The following is a 21,043-nucleotide window of genomic DNA, read 5'->3' on the forward strand; positions in this document are numbered from 1 at the left end:
CTATGTCTCGAGTTTTAAGAACATGTTGCTAAAAAGGTTATTTATTTTGTAAATGTTGAAACTTTATCAATAAGTATGTAATCGAATGGAAGCACTTTAATGTAACACGAAGATGAAGCCAAGTTAAATGTTATAGTTAGATCCGTGTGTAAAATATCTTTGAAGTAAATTTCTATTGGATTTATCAATATACTTATATAATATTTATTAGAAGTTAGAAGAAAATAGAAACGCTTAAATCCAAGTACCAAACAAGTTACACTCCACCACTGTTAGTGTGTTACCATTTTAATAGCTAATAACATGTGTGAACTCTTTGAGGTTGATCACCCAGCTTTTTTCTTGCAAATCAGCATTTGTATTTCATGAATCCATTTACTTTTCAAAAACAACCAAATCTTTCAAGAGCCAAGAAAATCTTTAATGGGTAGAAACAGAACCAGGGGGCAGAGGCCAGTGCTTTAACTAAATCTCATAAATAAACCAATTGGAGAACGGTTTAGACATTCATGAAAAACAAAAAACATCACTAGCATAACAATGGTTCGGACAGGCGTTGTGATGGATGCAGTGGGTTTACAGCTGGCCGTCCATCAGACTGGACCTCAGACTTCCTAGAGCAGGAACACGTTGACTGAACCAACGTCAGCTAAACAACTATCTCTGAGTATGACAACAGCGGCTGCTTCTTCCGTTCACTTTTAACCTTTGAGAGAGGACATTCCAGCACGCATGATCTCGTCCACCAACAGGATGTTGCTGGCGATGACCGTGCTGTAATAAAGAATAAAGAGCCACATAAGAGGTTAATAAGACAAGGCAGAAAGAAAAAGTCACATATTCAAATAGTCTTGGAAAGTTCTGAAACGTGTGACCTCACCATGAATGCAGAAGCTGTTTCTTGACGCTGTAATTATCCCAAACGCCTGCTTCTCCTGCCACCATCGGTTCCCCTGAAGAACAGCAGGATATAATTAAAATAAAACACAAGATATCATTTATATCATGTCACTGCAGATGTTCTGCTTTCTGAGCATGCACTTGATGCTAAAGGCTCAAATTTACAGCACTTCATTACAGAGTTTGATCTCAATTAAACTGTCATATAAAGAAACTTGAGAAAGAAAGCACTTTTGGTCTTATGTTATCACTTTTGAAAATCAAAAAGATATTGCGATGTACTGTAGAAAGCTTGAAATATATTGCGTGGCACAATCTTCTAATAACGGTGTTGTGGTTCTGACCTGTGCTGAGGTCCACTCCTACTAGCTGACCACTTTCTTTGTACTCGGTCTGCAGCTTCAGGACAGTCTCCATTTGGTCGTAGCCAGAGTTCTGGGCCAGAACCTACCAGGGAAACATCAGCAGGTTGATACAGTGTGAATGTTAACGAATAACGAATCCTGCTTATAATTGTTCTGTTTCATAACTTTGGCATGAGGACAAGAGTTATTATCTGTAGCATAATGCAGAAGCAAGGGATTTCTATATTGCATAAACACTTAAAGCCTGGGGGAAAGTAAAACGTCGTTACCTTGGGGATGATGAGAAGAGCATCAGCAAATGCTTGGACTCCCAGCTGAGCTCTGCCTTTCACGGTGGGCTTGTGTTTCTCCAGAGCGTCTGCCACAGCCACCTCGAACGCACCTGCACCGGGCACGACACATCCTAAAGAGACGAAGGAGAAAAGAAGATGTTAGAAAACACAAGTAAAGTAAAAATGGCGTTGCTCAATAATAGAAGGACAATGCGTTTAAATGAGTTTGTTCTGATCTTCTAATGAATTTAGGAGAGACTGAAACGTTCCTAATGCAGAGGAAAAGCCCAAAGTCACGGTAGCACAGACATAAAAGGCCAGAGAGCCACGTTGGCATCTCCGGGTGTTCGCTGTGCAAATGAGACCAACTGCATTTCACAAAAGAAGAAACAGATAAACCGAACACAATGCCAGGGGTTCATTTTATGAAAATCAAGATAAGTAGAATAACGATAAATGACCTGAGCTAAAAGGACCGTTTGGGGAACTTCATAAACGCTGGTAATGAATTAGCATTATTATTATTTGAATTAGCATTTGGATAACAGAAGTCCAAAGTCCCCTTTGGCAGGAAAACTATAAACTCAGAAGAGGGACAAAAGTAACCCTTTAGTTGTGTTTTTTTAAACACATTGAATTTAAATTTGTGTAAAAGGTTCAAACTTAACAGTTAATGTTTGATGAACCAAAACATTTATTCAAACAGATAAGTCAACTCAAGACTATTGCAAACCATGTATTTGATGTAGATTTGAGAATAGACATAATGGTTGCACACTGGCAGCAAAACAAAACAGGATAACTGAATCACTTGTTGCAATAAGTCATATTCCCATAAAACCACATGACACATAATCTTGGGTTGCATGGTTTCTTACCATCTTCGATGGCGTTCTTGACCGCCCGTAAACCATCCCGTATGGCATCTTTGATCTGTGTCAGGGTGTGTTTGTTGGGTCCCTTCACGAGCAGAGTGACTGAGCGGGGGTTGCCACACTTCTCAATGAATGTGTACTTCTCCTCTCCCTGCAAACATTGGAAGTGATTAACAACTCTGCCTCAACATCTTACGGGCAAAAGTATCATTTCCCCACCTGGTCCCCATCTTACCACTTTTTTTGCATCCAACTGACTAATATGGACTTATTTTGCGTCTCTTTTGTTATTGTGCAATTGTTGCGCAACAGCCAATTTACCGGCTACGGTCTGCAGCGTTCTCGTTCATACTCGACCAAGTTGAAAATGGGGCCCGGGTAAAAAAAAAAACATTAAAAAAAAGAAAACACAGAAATATAAATAATACTCACGAGTGTGTGTTCGTAAATCAACCCAGCGTATCCCAAGCAATCGGGTGTGAGGTCATCAATTGAATTCATGGCAATACCGCCGCAAGCGAGGGTGAGCCTGCCGAGGGAGAAACAAACTCTAGATATAACTCAATTCTATGACGAGATTTATGATACAAAAACACCATGCACCTGTGGACAGCAAGTTTGTTTGTTAAACAAAGCAAAATGTTGAAATACTAATAGCTAAACATTTATTTACACAATTAAAAAACATTTGCAAAATGTGCCCAGCATGGTAAGAAGTCACATATCATAATATAGTAAATGCAAAATATTCCATAAAGCTACAATAATATAATTAATATCTGATTTAAATCAAACCAGACATGGAAGCAACTGACAGATTGCACTGAAAATAGACACCTGGTCCCACATTTGTGCTGAAGGTCATCCTCTTGTGGCTAAACAAAGTACGACTATTAATGAAGGTTTTTATATTATAGATCTTGAACCACGTTTACAAAACTTTTGATCTTTCCTTCTTGTAAAGAATGAAGTAGATTTGAGTGTACAGAAAAGGCCACTTTTATTTGTGAGCAGTAAAAACATTTCCTCACCTCTCCATATTCCTCCTCTTTGCCCTGCGCAGGGCTACGATGCCCTCCTTGGCTAGGGTGTCCAGGGAGAATGGGTCAATACCCTACAGAATAGAGGAAAACATCACATTCAACTTTATTTCTTCAAGAAATAATTCACTGTATTTATGTCCGTCACAGCAATATTACGTTTATTCTGATGCGCTGAATACATATCGGGGAGGAAGGGACTCTCCTAATGCAGAGGTACAGATCAGTGTAGCAGATACAAGAGACCAGGGAGAGCTACGCTCGCATCCTTGAGTGTTCTCTCTGCACTTAACGAGATTGATTAGCCCTTTCTTTTCAGGGTCCATATGGAGAGGTCGCGTCTTAAAATCAATTTTGCATCGATTCAGTGAAGGAATATAATTAGGAGTTCAGCTTTAGGGAAACTATATTTGGTATTATGGTCCTTTATTGTTCACGCTCGTTCCTCTCCTCTGATCTCGGTGCTTTACCGAGAGCTAAGCTTACTTACACACACACACTTTGACGACACTTGGGAATCCACAAGCTTGTCACTCCTCTTGTTTGCTGCTGTGATTAAACAACTGCCTGTCGGGAGTAGGGATGGCTATCGTTTTTTTTCTTCTTTTGCCAAAATCGGTGCTAAACCGGTGTCTAAAAAGGTGCCTGAACCGCGAATCCAATTTTTTTAATTTTTTTTAAAAAGAGCACAAAACGACGATCGACAATGACATTAAAAACCTCTTCTGCCATATTCCCTGTAAAAGCCGTTCTCATGGCCGCATTGACAAAACCAGAGAAGTTCAAAAGAATGAGAATCGGCTCAAGCACCGAAATGTGCGTTGCGTTATGTGCGTATATGACGGTTTTTGCGACCCAACCCTAGCTGGGAGATGTAGTGACTTAACCCATGTAAGAGTAGAAGGAAACGCTGAACTATGTGAAGGAACGATTTGTTTTGGTTACGTTTGTACACTTTTATTGAAATACTTGTGTTGAGAATTCAGTTTTAAGTGACTTCTTTGTTTCTCTTTGAGAAGATGACCGTAGCTGTGACTCCTGAACCTGTTGTAGGTATGGCGACAGACTAAACATCTACCCATTATCGAAATTCTTTAGGGAAATTAATGCTGAACGATTACATTTAGTCCCATTGTCAAGATAATCAGAAAGAATGCTCAAATCCTGCTGTAATCCCTCACTGATTTAAGAGACTGGTCACACCATATTTTGTTCTTGAGCTTCATGAGTTGTTTAAAGCACATTTTGAAATTGAAGAAGACAAGGAACTACAGAGCAAGTGCCCTGCAGTTAAAATGACAATACTGCATACATCCTCTTCACGCATACCTTCTGGTTAATGACGACGAAGCCCTTCTCGCCATTGGGACAGACTTTGTTCTTGAAGTTGATAATCTTCTGCACACGATCTTCAATGAATTTCCTTTCTGCAGCCACAAGTTTCTCCCTCTCCTCGGCACTCTTGTAGAAGAAGCCAGAGTTGACCTCTGTCTTTTCATACTCCAAAGAGATGTTGCAGGTCAGCACATAGGCGTCCTCCACCCTCTTCTTCATGTCTGGGTGTCGGGCACCGTGGTCCAAAACCATACCTCTGATCAGCCTGAGAAAAAAAGTAAAGCAACAATCTTTAGACGTGTTGGACCCCGAAACACTTAATCAGTAAATGGATGCATTGCCTCCCGAGCAGAAGCTTCAGATTGTTATTAAAACTCACTGTGTATCGCAGTCGGTCTTGTGCTTCATCTCCATAATTTCCACCATGTACAGGTCAATGGGCTCATTAGGTCTAATGATAGCTAGAACAGCATCTACTACAGCCTGCAGAAAAACATATCACACCAACCGTTGGAAAAACCACTCGACAGGAAATAATAATGTGCTCAGTTGACAGTCACAGTTGTCCGACTAACTGAAAAGATACCACTTTGTGTTGTGCTTATAGGGGACACGTGTCATTATTTTACAGTTTATAGCCAATGATCAATAACCAAGAAAACAATCAATTTTAAATGGTGTCATGTTAATTGCAGACCCTGAGCTCGTTGTACACAGAGCTCCATTCCCTCACATCTCACCTCAGTGAGCAAGTCCGCCAGCTCTGCGTAGACCTTGGTTCTGAGGGAGGTGCGAGCTACGCTGATGAGGGTCTCTCTGTCCATTTCCCGAGTCACCTTCAGCTCTTCCAGAACAGCCAGGGCTTTCGCCTTAGCCGCCTCAAAGCCCTCAACAACGATTCTTGGATGAAGACCCTGCAGCACAAAATCAAAAACGAATGTTATGGAAGGAAAATATATCCAGTTCCAAATACTGAAAATTGAAATGCAGGCTCACAAGACATTTTGGGTAAAAAATGTGTACATTCTGGGTGGACAGGCCTGTGAGCGTAGATTTAAAATGACACGCCGTTCTCTTTTACCTCTGACACGTAGATGTCCGCCTGCTTCAGCAGTTCGCCGATGATGAGAACATTTGATGTTGTTCCGTCTCCCGTGATGTCGTCCTGCGCCGTGGCCACCTTTGCAATGAGTGATGCTGTCGGGTGCTGAATTTGCTGCAAAAATAAAAAGGAAGTCTTGAGTAAATAAAAAGGGAAACGGGGCTGCAAAGAACTATTACTTTTATTACATTACAAATGCATTTTAAAAGTCATCATGTTCATTGTGTTAGAAATGTGTTAACTGAGGGTTCCAGACAGTGCTGATATATTTGTCTTTCATCAATGGGCATACATTTGTTCGAGGAAGTTACGAGGCAAAATTATACTTGTAATGACTTTCTTGCCTCCTCGAAAATAAACATGATCTACAAAAACTCTGTATAATGATCGACAAAGACTACCCTCAAATAATGAACCAATAAAAGGATTTAATTAATCAGAGTAAGACACCAATGGTGTTTTCAGTGTCAAAGTGGATGGATCCCACATCCATTTGGGGTGTGGTCACCAATACTAACAAGACAGAAACTCAATAAAAGGACACGACAGTTGGACAGAAGAGGTTTACAGCTCGGTACTTCCTTACCATCTCGTGCAACAAGACGTTTCCATCTTTGGTCAGCTTGATGTCTCCTGCGCCAGACACCAGCCTGCGGAGACAAACGGGCAGACAAGCTTTAATGAAAGCGGGTTGGCTAAGACACGCAGCTCATAAACCGTCACAAACGGTCACGCGAAGTGTTAATTCAGATATAAGCACATCTAGTATGTTTACTGAGTGACTAATGCAATATTCTCTTAATATTCAGTAGCGTCAGTTAAACTTTCTTAAACAACGTAGATCGTCAATAATGGACGTAACAGAGTCCTTCATTAATCTAGCTAATGTAGTGAACGGTGACAGACTTCCCCATGAACGTAAATCCGATAACGGATCGATACCGACCGGCTAACGTTAGCTTGGTCGTCAACGCGATGACTGGGCGCGACAACGTGCGCAGATTAACTCCGCTCAGCCAGCGAGGCCTAACCGACCAAAACCACGATTTAACGTTAATACTCTGACGCAGGGTAACACATATATGTACAGAAGGGATGATGTTCATGTCTCAAAGAAAGCCATCATAAAAAAGGGTGGAAATTAGCAGTTGACGTTACATGCGCAGGCGGTCTAACGTTACCGATGAGCTGCAGCTAGCGTACCGTAGCAGCATTAGCTTAGCTTAGCACAACACACACGCTGCACAAAGGGCTGGAATAACTCACATTTTCATGGTCCCTTTCGGTCCCAGGTTACTTCTCAGCACATCCTGAAGCCCCCGGGCGGCACTGATGTTGACAGCTAGGGCAGCCTGGGCCCTGGCCACCTCTGCCTTTGGGTTCAGAGATTTAATGGCAGACATGGCGAAGCAGCTCAACCAGCGATGTAGAATTAAAAAGTACCGCTGGTGGAGAGTCGCAGTTCTCCGGCTCAGACGCTCTGGAAAGGAGAGACGGTTTCTAGAAGGCTCCAACACGTGCTCTCGCGATGCGTTTGCGTAACGAGTCTCGGCTCCGAGAATAGGCTTCTTTAAATACGCCCTGTTTACTTGTACTAGCACGAAATGAATCCTGATGACAAGTAACTGCAGCCTATGTTGGAATTAAGAGTGTCAATATATTAAATGAATATAGAAAGTAACAGTTCATCGTAAAACATGGAGATTGCAGCTATTTTTCTTAATTGCAATGACTTGTCAAATAACAGCCTACATATTAAACCAACAGCCTGCTAGTGTTTGCCAAAGTTATGGAAACGTGTTAAAACAGCTCAAATAAGAGTTTACAAATATATTTTTTCTAACGCTCATTTATTATGTACATTGTTTACAAATAAATTCAAACTATTACTAATATTGCTAATGTCTCTAAGCTATTGTTCACTAGGTCACTACATTCATCCCCCCTCCCCACACACAATTTGTACAATGATAACTAGTTCTTTGGAGCCGTTCATTCTCCGATGAAAGATTTCCGACATACAGTGAAGGCAGCATCAGTCACACCCTAGCCTAGACGAAGTGCCGAATGCATCGTCACCGTTGCTGATCTGTAAACTGTATATAATACAGTCTATGGTGTGTCATTTCAAACAATAGCCTACAAGAAAGAAAGGAGTGCAAGACTTGTTTATTTTCATCAGAAATGTAATTGTATATGTACAATTAATGAATTGAATTAATCTTATTAAAGCACTGCAATTCACAATTACCACATGGTGATATTTATCCTCTCTACAATTTGATCATTAATAAAAATCCCAGATTAGAGCACACAATAACCCAGTTGGCAATAATGTCTTAACAAAGGGATAAGTCAAATTTATGAGTGCATAGCAGTTTAGTTACTGATTAGTTTTGAGATTAGAAAACAGTCTCTAATCATTTTAATCAGCTCGTCTCCCTCGCAACAGCTGGATGAGCCAGGAGAATCATGATGTGACGATAAAATGACACCGTGTGCAGATTCACCACACACTCACTGTTTTGACTATAAGACACTTGTGGTGCATTAGTCACCTTTAATGTATGTGTCTTAATACATCTTATGAAACATTTCATCCAGACAAATAACACCATAATGAGTTTGCTGGAACATACATTGAAATTGTACTTAATGTGATGCAAGTCTGTGGCCCTACAATACATGCTAATCATCTTCATTGTTGATTTCAGAACACCGAATAATAATAAGTATGCTCCTCTTTGTACAACTGTAAAATGTAAAGAAGTTTATTCAATACATATTGATAGCGAGACTGTGAGCTCTGGAGGAAGCGTTTGTTGAGATACTGGAAGCAGTTACTTGCTAGTGCTACTTGCAACAGAGCTTACAAGTAATTTTGTTCTGAAAGCTCTTTAGACATTTTCAGCCCGTGACCAGCACTAGAACTGCTAAATGTTTGATCCATCTGGTATCACACTCACACTGATGTTTTTAAATCATCAAAATAAAGAACACAACAATCCTCCTAAAACCGGACGTTTCAAAAGATAGACACAGAGATAAGGAGGAGCATGTGAAAGAATAGTTGGTCTCCACAAAGCGCATCGATGGGTCGGGAACAGATCCGTTTTTAAACCTCATTCAAGGCCCACAGAGAAAGGGGGCGTGAAGCAACAAACAAGAAATGAAAAACAAAAATGTGAACAGCACATGGATGTTATGCAGATTTCCCTGGCAGATCCGTGAGACAGTTGCAGTGGCTGTTGAGAGGTTCCCCGATGGTTGTGGTTACTTCAAGGGCGAACTCTTCATGGGAATCATTATTCTAGATTCCATGTTCTGAATGAGAGGGACTGTCGAATGGGGAAGATACAACGATATTAGGAACAGAGTTCTGTGTCATGCAGTAATCATATATATATATATAAATATTTTATTTAATAAATTATATATATATCATTTTTTTAAATAACATAATTTATAAATTATATGTACTTTTTAAAAACATTTCCTACAAAAATATATATATTAAAAATATAAATAATGATAATGTATTTCTGATCATGATTTATATCAATACATGAAAAATACAAGATTACATTTTTTTTTTAAAAGACAAAGAGATAGTTTGCTTGAAATCATTAATTTGGACAACAGCAACGTGTTAAGGTCATATTATCATTACACTATCCTATCGAAGATGATGTTTGATAATATTGTCCAGCGCTATAAGAAAGGCAACGAGAGGAGAAATGCGACAGAAAACAGACGTACCCGTGTAATAAACCACCTCATCCCAGCCGTCATGCTGCCAGGCGGAATTTCTTGTGTCTTCTCTGGACTGAAGGTCTTTGTAAGCTGAAAGAAAGACAAAATATAATGCTTGTTTTCTTTAGCCTTTACTCAAAATTCAAATCAAATACATGCATCAACTCTTAGAAAAGTGCTGAATTTTTTTATATCCGTTATACTGATACAATCAAATTCATGACCTAAAACGTATGCAATATTTATTTCTTTTATATTCATCCTGAATCGTAACAGGCAGTTGTAAAAAAAATGTTTAAGGGGACATTAGAGAAGCACCTCATAAGCTCCTACATATATTATAAACAAATGTGTGCAATCATTTGCAATACAATGATGCATTTATAAATGTATAATGCAAGATATGTAAACTTGGAACTTAAACACTAGAAAACGCTGCTTACCCCATAAGTGGTGAACCGTGTACAGATGTCCAATCTGTGAGAAAAAGCCTCCCACTGCCTCTTGATTCTGCTGGCGAAACTCAATGGCACGAGCCCTGCAGAGCACCCAAATGTTACATAAAAAAACCTCTAACAGCTTAGCGTAGAAATTAAACCGACATTTACAGATATCCCAATACTTTCTAATGTTACAATCTCAGAGTTGTTTTAAAATCATGTTTGGCTTTATTACATTAACAGGCACATTTCCCAGTCAATAAGCATTTATTCAGGTACGAACACACGTAAAATATGGAGTAACTAGGTAAATTATGCTTGAGATTTAAAAATTCTATGTGAAATATCTTTGGGCATGCTTCAGACACATGCACAGATTGTGTAGCCAAAAGTACCGTTGACTGATATTCATCTTCTACAATCTGCAAGAGCAATAAAACGGTAGTGAGGAAATAAAAAAGGTACATAACAATAGTAGCTCTATGCTAAAAGCATCACGAAGAGAAAACTGATGAGCTTTTCAGACCAACTTTCAAAATTACTGTAATTTGATGACTTTCTGATAGTGCGTGTAAAACGATTTGCCTTACCAGTAATTTCCCCACTCGATCATCGTCCCTGGCTGTAACAGGAATGTGAAGAGTGGAAAGTGAGTTGTCTGACGTTACAGACGAACACATATTTATGTAGAATGGGAGGAAGCGTGTACATATTCTATGGAGTTACCCTGAGTTGGTATGATCGGAGCTCATAGATGTTGGGTCCTGGACGAGGGACCGGTTCGTTCCAGAAGCTGAACTCCAGCAGCAGCTGATTCCTACGAGAGAGCAGCATCTTGCCCCTCTCTTTCCTGTACTCCGTAAACTTCTACAGCAACGACAGATGACAGCAACACACGACTCTGTAAATCAGACCATCAACTCGGAAAAAACATCGGTACAAATATTAAACTCCGATCAGATAGCAGTAAAGAACAAGACCGTCGTACCTTTTAAGTCATTAACATTTAAAGTAATTAACATTTAAACTTGATTATAGTCCACGCACACTTTGACCTCTGCGTTTAACCCGCATAAAGCATTTAGAAGCAGCAGGATGCAGTGAAGCTCCTGGGGAGCAACTTGAGGTTCAGGGTCTTGCTTAAGGACACTTTGACATGTAGGAGCCTGGGGTCAAACCAACAACCCGCTCTAACCACTAAAGCTTTTATAGACCTGCAACAGCAAATCGCCTCTTCTCATGTTTAGGTCAAATAAAAGTTGACATTGACAACATGGACCAGAGAATCGTGGGACAAATCAGTATTTTTTAAGTACCAGTACAAACACACAACTTTATTCTTGTATTATCTAGTTTGCTCAGTTTAGCTGGAACACATTAATTGTTCCACGACATCTACAGGATTACTATATTTAATTTGCCTAAGACATTTTGGCTCAATAATTTGCTAATTTAACATGTTTATTTCCCACTTTAATGAGATTGTACTTATTTCATTCTAAACAATGTTATATTCTTATGGTCTACAAAAGTACTTTTTTGGTGAAACAAACAAACACCCCTCCCCTGCTAGTAAACTGAACTAATCTGAGCACAGTTACCTCATTCAGCCGGAGTTTGTTCATGACTTCGGTGAGAGCCGGGTATCCTCCCTGATATCTCCACAGGTGAACTAGAATACAAGGACCAGAGGAGGCAACAATAATGCATATATCTCCGTGGGTTTATAGTTCTCTGGGTTTCTTTTTGTTAACAACTGTATTTTAATTATGTATCACTTGACCACCTGGGACATGAGCTGGCATGAAGTGAGACCTCTAAAAGGCTTGTGTTCTCCAACCATCACTTCAAAGCACAGAAATATTGAATTTACCATAACAGAATAAAAAGAAGCAACAAATCCTCACATTTAAGAAGCTGGTTAAATGACTGACAAGAGTCCGTTTGTGTAATGATCACACCCAGATCTTGATGTTGCGCTCACCTGCCTGATCCTGCTCTCCGTACCATGTGTTCCAGGTGCCCACAAGCTCACAAGGGAATTCAGGGTCAGCATGAATGGAAGGCAAGACGTCCGCACTGAGGATACACACAAAAACAAACGTGTAAAAGCAAAATGCACCGTTTAAAAAAAACTGTTTCCCCGACAATAATCTGAATAAAATAAATTAAGCGCCAGGGACTTCTTACCAAAGTTCATTGTAAGCATCAAGGCACTCAGGCTTGACATTGTGAACTGCAAGGAAACAATAAAACATGAGTGGATAATACACCAGCGAACACATTTCAGAGGGAAATTTCAGAAGGAAATCTTTTTTAAATCAATCTCAAAACAAAACACATGCAGTCAGGGCAATGTACCACCAGAACAGTCACAGCAAGTAACGAACAATACATACACTGTATTTTGTACAGATTGTTGTCTTCCTTCTTGGCAAGCAGATGAGAGTGAGCGTCTTTTCGGGGGTCGACCTTTCTAACAAACAGAGACTTGAACCAGCTGTCTTCTTGGTAAGCTGAGAGGCTCCTGAGGTAAAACACAAGTTAGATACGGCACCAACACTTATTCTGTTACACAATGAAATAAGTCACTATGTATGTTTGTTGTTATAACAAACATACAAATTACTCAATACCTGCAGCACACTTATGTGGCTTGTACCCTCCACAAGGTCTCAAAAGCACTTGATGGTTGTACACTTCATGTATCTGTAGTCAGACACTTAATTTTCTTTTCTTTCATAAGAAAATTTAAAAAATCCTAATCGCAGAGTTGTGTTGATGCTATATGTTTATGTTAAAAGCTACGTTAGCCGATATATTGATGTAATATTTTTTACACACCCCGACCCACCCCTTGGAGTTTGGGACTGACAGAACTTCTGTTATACTTTGTAGTAATTATACACAAAGAAAATATACATCTACAAACAACATTGTGAAGTACGCAAGGATAAGTGCGAACACAAGTTGGCGAACCACTTTGTGACGAAGCAGGGCGATAGGGAGCACGAGCAGAGACTTCCGGTTCAGAGCTGGAGGGCTAATGCTATGACGTTACACGCAGAGCTGGACGTGCCGTACGTTAACGTTAGCTTAGCCTCAAGCCTGTCACACTTTGAAGTTACTGTCAACTCCACGGAGGACACACACACGCACACACTTTTTAAGTCGCATTTCTAAAGCTGCGCCGGCAAATACCAGTTGGAAAAACATGTCTAACCTCACGACAGCCGTGAACTGCCCGGTCCTCGTCTGCTTGAGGCCCGTGCCTACCACTCTCTGAAGAACTCGCGTCGCCATCTTTCCCTTGAAGGCTGTCAGTTGGAGCTAGCTGGTCCGACTGGTGGAGCTGACGTTGCCTAGTTACATCAACGTAACCCCGTGATCCTTTTATTATGTCCCAAAACCAGTAAGGAGTCATGTGGTTACCAGAGGAACTTCGTGACTGTGTCCACGTAGTTTCATTACAGAAGTTAATAATTAAGCACATATATAACTTTGATGCCCCACCTGCTCCGATTAACGATGCGTTGACGTGTTCATGAACTTCTCCAAGTGTTATTAAGTCTTTAAACAATGTCACATACTACAGCTCTGTTGTTGATTTATATTTTCCCTCAACATTGTACTTTCCCCACTTATAAAATAGGACCCAAACACTAATGCATTTTCAATCATGCACATTTCAAAGAATGGTTATGCTGTACGAATGTCAAATGATTGAAAGAGAACATACATTAGAGAAGACTTACTTAATGCATAATATCAATGCCAGATAAAGAATGACCTAATGACTGTCAATTTAAAATGCTTTTGTGTATAGATCTTTGTTCCATCAATAAATGGTTCTGAACACCATGCATACACATTTGTGAATAAATCCATGCATAGTCAGTCATTTTTATTGTAAATTAATCAGAAATGCATCTGGAATTAATAACTACTGTAGTAGGAAACAATTCTTTTCCACATTAATTGATATATCTTGATGGCTGATTTATGAATGTATATGAACACCAAACACAGAAACAGAATTGCAGAGTGACATTTCAGCTAACCACACTTCATTAAAAAAAAAAATGCCCTTTTCTAATCATGAAGTGGGAGATTGCGCTGGTGGCGAATCAGCCTCACTGGAGGCAGCAGAGATGTTTAGCTCCTGCAGTTTTTCTGATAATGTTGTGTCCTCTTTCAGGCTGAGTAGAAGGTCAGTCAGAGGCTCCACAAACTTAGTTCCTTCAACCCTCTTTCCCGTCAGTGGGTCGACCACCCGGCCAACTTTATACACCATCTCAGACAGTTCATGCTTCACATGTTTGGACCTGGGCTCAGGCAGAGCCTTGAGAAGGACAATATCTCCCACAGTGCACTGTCGCAAAGCATCATGGGCAAAGTAGGTCTTCCTCTTATTGTAGAACTATGGGGAAGAAAAGACAACATTACTTATTTAAATAAGTCAGTGTAAACCAATCAATGACAAATTATTTTAAAGTATTTCATATGTGGTTGTATATAATAAAAGTTGATGTACAACACATGTGGCTACAGGTAGCAAATTCATAGTGTGTGTAGAATTATAACTACTTTAGATTATTTATTATAACTTTAATAACTGATGGGTGGGACTAAATGTTAGCCATAAATTAATGGCACAATCAAATCCCAAGTTACTAACAAACAGCTAACCAAGTCAAACTGCAAGCCAGATAAAACTATTTTTTAAATATGGGACAGAAAATAAAGTCTTGAAAGAAAAAACATGAGTGTACACTAGTCGTTATAAATAGTAATGGTGTCTATCTTGTGGAAGTAGAGGCAGCTGTATATTCAACATATATTCATATGGATTCACAATATTACTTTATTTATTTTACAAAGTGAATTGGGCATCTGCCTGTATTATAGCAGTATACACCGACACAGGAAAGTTTGGTATATTTTACTGAATGAAAAAAGATGTACTTTTGTTGAAACATATCTCCACTTCTAAAACCATGGCATCTGTAGAAAAATTCCGGTATCATAAACAGACCAGTGTCGTAAAATTACAAACAAGCAATCTATGCATTTTAAATGTGTATGACGGGTAAAATAAATGATAGAGATATATAGAAATAACCAAATTGATATTTAGCGGGCTATTCCTCGGAAAGTAGGCTGCCACCTGTCCTTTCTGTCCACATCCGCAGAGGATGAACATCGTTAAAAAGGTTCACCTTGAGCAGGTAGGTGTCCAGCACCAGCCTTGTGACTCTCACTTTGGCAGTTTTGTACATCTTGGTCCCTATTACTCTGCCGATGATCCATTTCGCATGGACTGACACCTTGGCTGACATCCTGGAAAGCTGAATTCAAACCTGTCGTACAGAAGATCAAGACAAGATGACATTTGTGTTGAGCTGACACGTGACACGTGATAATCAGCTGAAGGCTCAATTCTTCTCTTGTTAACAAGATGTCACACATAACGTGCCTATCACGTTTTCATGTATTGCTATTTCATTGAGTCACTCAGAAGTGCAAGGTAACCTTCGTATATCTAGACCTCTAATCTGTGCGAACCGTAGCATTTGGTTATATTTTGTATCAGTCATTTCTTTCCCGTTACCTTTGCAGAATCATATAAAAAGGATGAGGACGTGAATACAAACAGGGCTAGCTTACCTGTAGTAGCCTCACTGCAGCTGTCGTTGACTTCATAACCAATACAATGCAGAAATTACAAACTACTCTGACTTTGACATTATAGCAGATGTAGCCTGCATGTAGCATGTAGAACATCAACTCACCGAAACAATTTGAAAGGTCTATTTGAAATAATTTTAGAAGGTCAAAAAAGCTTCAGCGAGGGCTCCGACATGCTGCTCCGGTCGGCTTGTTTTGATGACGTGAGTTACGGCGAGTAACGAGGGACAGAAAGGGCGCGGAGCTGCTTTTCGGATTAGATCAGATAAATAATAACGGAAAAGACTAGATCCCTCGTGGGAATTAAGCAAGACTATATACTGTAAGTTAAGTCATGTAAACCTAGTGTGATTTATGGTTGCTGTGAACAATGTTTTACTTTATCAGGAAGAACTTTTTTGTTGTTTCTTTCAAGTGGGTTTTGTCTGTTTAATGAAATATTCCTTTTGGCCACGAGATGGTAGCAAACATCACTTCCTAACATGGAGGGGAAGCTCAAATCACTGAAAGAAGAAAGAGAGAAAAAAAGAAGATACTTTAATGTTCCTGGTTAAGGAATTTGGGGCAAACCCTAGGCGGTAAGCCCTAATACTAATATTCAAAATATTTATAAGCACAACAGGACATGTGTGATGAATTCTTAGTGTTTAGTTTAAGTTTTAAGTCAATGTTGGACCACCCGCCATGACAAACATTCCTTGTATGTTACATATAACAAATCAACTGAAATATTGCAAGCCTTTTATTCTTTAATGAAAACTCTAAAATCCTATCTCATAAAATTTTAATATTTCCTCAGACCAAGTAAAAAGATTTATAACAGCTGAGTGTTTGTCTTTCATGATATTCTAATATTTAGAGATAGGATATTTGAGTTTTCTTAAGTGTTTTCATAATCAGCAAAATAAATCAAAATAAAAGGTGCAATATTTCAGTTTGATGTTTGTAATCAGAATGCATGACATTTTTTTTTTTTTTTTAAATTATACTTGGCAATAAAAGGTTCTGATTCTGATTATAGCCTACTGGCTGCAGATAGTTCTCCTCAAACCCCCTGATGACACAACATTTAACTGATGTAACCAGGTGAAAGGAGGGGCTTTGAAAGCATGCTATCCTAAAAGAGAAAGGAGGCGATGATCAACAACACAGCGCCAAAACTCAGAATGAAAAAACAAAGTATGTATGAAATAAACAAGCAAGGATGTTCATAGCAACCCTGGTTGTAATCAATTTAATTGGTTGTGTTATATCGCTTTATCATGTCAGAATGCAGATACGTGGGTTGGCTAACACAGGCTTTGATTTGATCAGATTATATCAAATGCAGAGACCCCATCATTTATCCATTATTCTCAACCACAGTTTTAGACAAATTGGCACTAGATGAAGTCAGGAGATCGGTAAGATTTATCCTTGGACAACCATGAATGTCTGTACAGAATATCATGTAAAGTGGTGGGCCGATTCAAACTGCCATCCCAAAAGCATCATGGCTGAAATACACTTCCCCAATACATTTGCTCAAGACAAATAATCATGTTATCTTGAGATAAAATACCTGGAAAAAAAAAACCTCATCACGACAACAAATGGCCCCAAAAAAAGCGAATCAAGATTCATTTATATTGATTTCTTTGCATCTTTACTTCTGTAAAAGGACCACAGACTTATCAGTTCTCTAACAGTCCTCCACTACAGCAGATATATATGTGGGAGGAATGGGGGAGAGATTAACATTAATGCATTCATACAACAAGAACAGACTTCTCCCTGAGTAGGACTTGGCTGTGGCTCAGAACTAACCACAGGCAGACCAATCTGGTCCTAATCAGAGCCATGTTGTAGTAAAGAACAGGCCTGGCTCTGTGTTTCCCATTTAAGGCAGTACAGCATTGTTACACCACTGCCAGAATGACAGCATTAGTCCACTTTAGTCTCCGTCATACAAGAACACTGAGACAATTCACATTGCAATACTGTTCCCTGTTAAACCTGTTTGTCAAATAACTAAACTAATCACGAGCAGCATCCACAAAATAGAGATGCTTCATCCATTGAATGCTGCCATCAAACACAATATATTCCTGAGACTGTGGAATATAAAGTATTTGTCATTGAACACTTATGATGTAAAAGGAAAAAACAACAGAAGCAGCAACAATATGGTCTTCCTCTTATCAAATCTGTGGGTAAGTGGAGATCACATGACATAAAACAGAGGCCTGCACGCACATAGACTGTGTGATTACACATGTGTGTTTTCTATGATAACATAGTGACCTCGTGAGTTTTATATTTTCATACTTGATTAACACGCTAGAATAATGTTGGCCTACATCCCCTTGTGTAAATTATGAATCTCCAGATATGACGTTTTTTCAAAAGATTAGACTGTTTTACTAGATTGTTTGTGCATGACTGACCGAATCTATCACAAAATGAAAACGAGCCCATAGGACTTGTGCATGGGGTCGTTTCTAAGCTGGGAAACGTTTAACGATTGTTTTTTTGGATATACTGGAAAGATTTGGTTATGAGAGAATGTTCTGTTATTTCCTCCCCTGAAGGTGGCATATGGTTATGGGACTTTGTTTTCTGGAAATGCATTCCCCAAACATGACTTCTACTCTGCTCTGCTCCCACCAAACTCTATCATAGATGGTTATGGTTAAGGTTAGGGCCGTGGTTTGGAATCATAAGATGTGTGCTTTGACCCCCCTGAAAGCAAAAATTTCCAGAACTGATCAAACTCAGGCAGTTTTTAAAAGCCTGCCACCATACCCTCCTCACGGCTGCATCCCACGGCCTCCCTGATCTCTCCCATGGGTTTTGCATGTCTTTATAGGCTCAACACTCAAATTGTAAAACCGGGGACACTCTGGGTCAGGCTCTCCTGATAGCTTCATTGTGTTGCACTTGTTTACACACAGAACGTCTAAAGTGTGAAAAATAACAGAATAGAGATTGAGAGAGAAGTTTAAACCTTGTCTACTGCTCACCTTGACATTCTCTTTATAAAGTGGGTTGAATTGTTTCACGCGGCCTTCCTTCTTCTGCAGTCGGAAACAGAGTTAAAGAATCTGACAGGCCTGTTGTGGTAAGCATACTGAGGCCTTCAGTGTTGGCTAATACTGGTGCAAGATTACCTTAATAAATACCGTAATAAATGGTTGAACTAAAGCCAATACTTCCCTCAACATTCAGAAAAAAACCTGTAGATCTGGGTATTCACACAAGGTTCACAATAAGAATATCCTACAGATGCTAATAAATAATATATATTATAGTCTATGTTTTAGATAGACATATTTAGTTTTTGATATGGGGGCATCAACAGCCTGGCACGGATCTGTTTGATTTACATTTCCACAAGGAGCATTCAGTTGGCTTATTTTTCTCATTATTTTGTGTTCGAGAAAGTTTCGCTTTCGGGCTCAATCAGTCAAGTAATTTCATTCAAAATAACTGGCTACATTTGAGATATGAGCAATGAGGCCTCATCATCCTGAAAAAAACATTAAAAATAGATATGATGCAGTCCGGGTGATACTGTCCAGGTAAAATGAAAAGGTCAGTCAGTCCCGCTTCTTGCACGGAGGGTTAAAAGTTGAAAGCACGGGAGCGCAGTGATGGCCGACATTAGCGAGGAAGGGCAAGGAAGGGCGAGGCATGGCGGACAGGAAGAAGCTTGGCGACGCTAAACATTTGTGGTCAATGTGAAAGGGCAGTGAGTCATGGAATGGTAAGCTGATGTGTTTGTTTTCACGGTGGATTGGAGGGTTAATGAAAGTGTTCCCCTTTTGGCCTGCAGCAAAATTTCAAACAGAGCTGGTGATGATTGAACTCAGATGGTTATCCTGGAGGGCCTGTCTGTCTCCAACTATCTGTGCACTTTCTCTCATCTTTTGTTCTCCTCATTACTGCCACAGTTTGGTGTTGGTTTTAACCTCAGGTACCGAGGACTCGTCCGGCAGATTAGTCATGATTTGTCGACTGAGAGTTCACAAAGGCGCAGAGCTAAAACAACATGTTTGTTGAGCTTGTATAATTGTTTTTTTGGGTCAGGTTTGATTATTTAGTTCTGCACCCTTGAGGCCTTTTTCCATACACAGCATATGGTCAACATATTTAATTAAATGACTTAATTTTGTTTTATTTATCTCAACATTTGGTGTCAAAAAGTTGGGCATTTCCAAATGGCTTGCTCTGACATATTGATCAAACAAATATGGTAACTGGATATGAATGGTTTTGAATACAAAAATCAAAACAGATCATAACAACACAACATAAAAGGGTTTGTCCTAGAACATTGAGACACAACTGTAGATATACTCATCTTAGGTCCCACTTGATGCACTCTTCCCCTGATATCACGACAGAGCTACGGCCAGTGTAATTCACAAATCACCACGGACCACTGCACATCACCGGTCCAGTTGTTGACGGTGACGTGCACGTGGAGTTGGTTTAGGTCCTACAATAATCAAAGAAGTGGACGTTGATGACATTATGTTGATGTTGGTTCAACAAGATCTGATAGCTGATATCTGGATATCCTCCAGAGTCCTGAGGGAACAAAGGATGCTCATGACCTTTTTTGGCCACTTTGTAACAAGCTGACTAATCGGCCTGAAGTCACGACGAAACAATGATGTCAGGTGGAATATGAGCACAACCCCAATGAGAGTTTTTGTAAACTATTTCTATGACTGACTGACTCACTCTCTGAGTAAAGCTCTTGTGTCCATTTATTTTTTAATTATGGTAACTTCTGACAGTGTCAATAAGTTTGCAGCAAAGTTCAACTTTGGGGAAATCTTGTTTTACACAAATAATAATTTCTTTATCTTTTCTAATCAATTTAGAGATTGTTGGAGTCCTCACACGACACAGACTCTCTAAAATTGCTATTTAGATTACACGATCTATCCCTGTGTTTCACCAGTTTGTATTCCTCTTTAACTGGAGTCTGCATCTTAATACTCATATAAGGATCCTTAACACATAGAGGTACCGCATGCATGACTCCTCCAGCCTCAGCCGGTGTCCCGTTGAGTCAGAGGCGAGCGGGTTTTAACGGTCCCTGAGCTCCTTGACAGCGCGACACTGTCCCAACACATGACATCCTGTCTTTTCTTTGGCCTTCGCAGCACACTTCCATCATAAAGAGGGTTACAAAGGGCAGTTGTATGATGTTCTCACCTCCTGCCTCTACAAACACGCGTTGCCACGGCTCATGACAAAATATATAAGCGACTGTTTATTTC

The 21,043-nt window shown here is 39.6% G+C and overlaps 3 protein-coding genes across 4 annotated transcripts; all 3 read right to left on the bottom strand.

Moving 5' to 3' along the window:
* Window positions 1–399: 399 nt before the first annotated feature.
* On the bottom strand, window positions 400–7,372 carry cct6a (chaperonin containing TCP1, subunit 6A (zeta 1)). The gene is made up of 13 exons (XM_056411550.1): window positions 7,156–7,372; window positions 6,476–6,539; window positions 5,869–6,003; window positions 5,528–5,701; window positions 5,167–5,270; window positions 4,782–5,052; window positions 3,444–3,526; window positions 2,845–2,941; window positions 2,416–2,563; window positions 1,535–1,668; window positions 1,245–1,347; window positions 881–953; window positions 400–774 (listed from the first exon to the last, which is right to left on the bottom strand). Exons 1-13 carry the CDS (start codon window positions 7,290–7,292, stop codon window positions 702–704), a joined length of 1,596 nt encoding a protein of 531 aa, XP_056267525.1. The 5' UTR covers window positions 7,293–7,372; the 3' UTR covers window positions 400–701.
* Window positions 7,373–8,039: 667 nt separating this feature from the next.
* On the bottom strand, window positions 8,040–13,531 carry LOC130191802 (protein NipSnap homolog 2-like). Its single transcript, XM_056411508.1, has 10 exons — window positions 13,306–13,531; window positions 12,482–12,609; window positions 12,273–12,318; window positions 12,067–12,161; window positions 11,684–11,754; window positions 10,809–10,949; window positions 10,673–10,704; window positions 10,086–10,180; window positions 9,649–9,732; window positions 8,040–9,227 (listed from the first exon to the last, which is right to left on the bottom strand). The coding sequence occupies exons 1-10, from the start codon at window positions 13,383–13,385 to the stop codon at window positions 9,163–9,165; spliced, it is 837 nt and encodes a 278-aa protein (XP_056267483.1). The 5' UTR covers window positions 13,386–13,531; the 3' UTR covers window positions 8,040–9,162.
* A 440-nt stretch (window positions 13,532–13,971) lies between these two features.
* mrps17 (mitochondrial ribosomal protein S17) lies at window positions 13,972–15,979 on the bottom strand. Of its 2 annotated transcripts, none has more exons than XM_056411509.1 (3): window positions 15,875–15,979; window positions 15,302–15,442; window positions 13,972–14,502 (listed from the first exon to the last, which is right to left on the bottom strand). In XM_056411509.1, exons 2-3 carry the CDS (start codon window positions 15,419–15,421, stop codon window positions 14,179–14,181), a joined length of 444 nt encoding a protein of 147 aa, XP_056267484.1. In that variant the 5' UTR covers window positions 15,422–15,442; window positions 15,875–15,979; the 3' UTR covers window positions 13,972–14,178. The 2 variants fall into 2 exon arrangements, with proteins under 2 accessions (XP_056267484.1, XP_056267485.1); XM_056411510.1 differs by lacking the exon at window positions 15,875–15,979 and adding an exon at window positions 15,750–15,861.
* Between the last annotated feature and the right edge of the window lie 5,064 nt (window positions 15,980–21,043).

This window comes from Pseudoliparis swirei, chromosome 3, assembly GCF_029220125.1.
Source record: "Pseudoliparis swirei isolate HS2019 ecotype Mariana Trench chromosome 3, NWPU_hadal_v1, whole genome shotgun sequence".
NCBI lineage: Eukaryota > Metazoa > Chordata > Actinopteri > Perciformes > Liparidae > Pseudoliparis > Pseudoliparis swirei.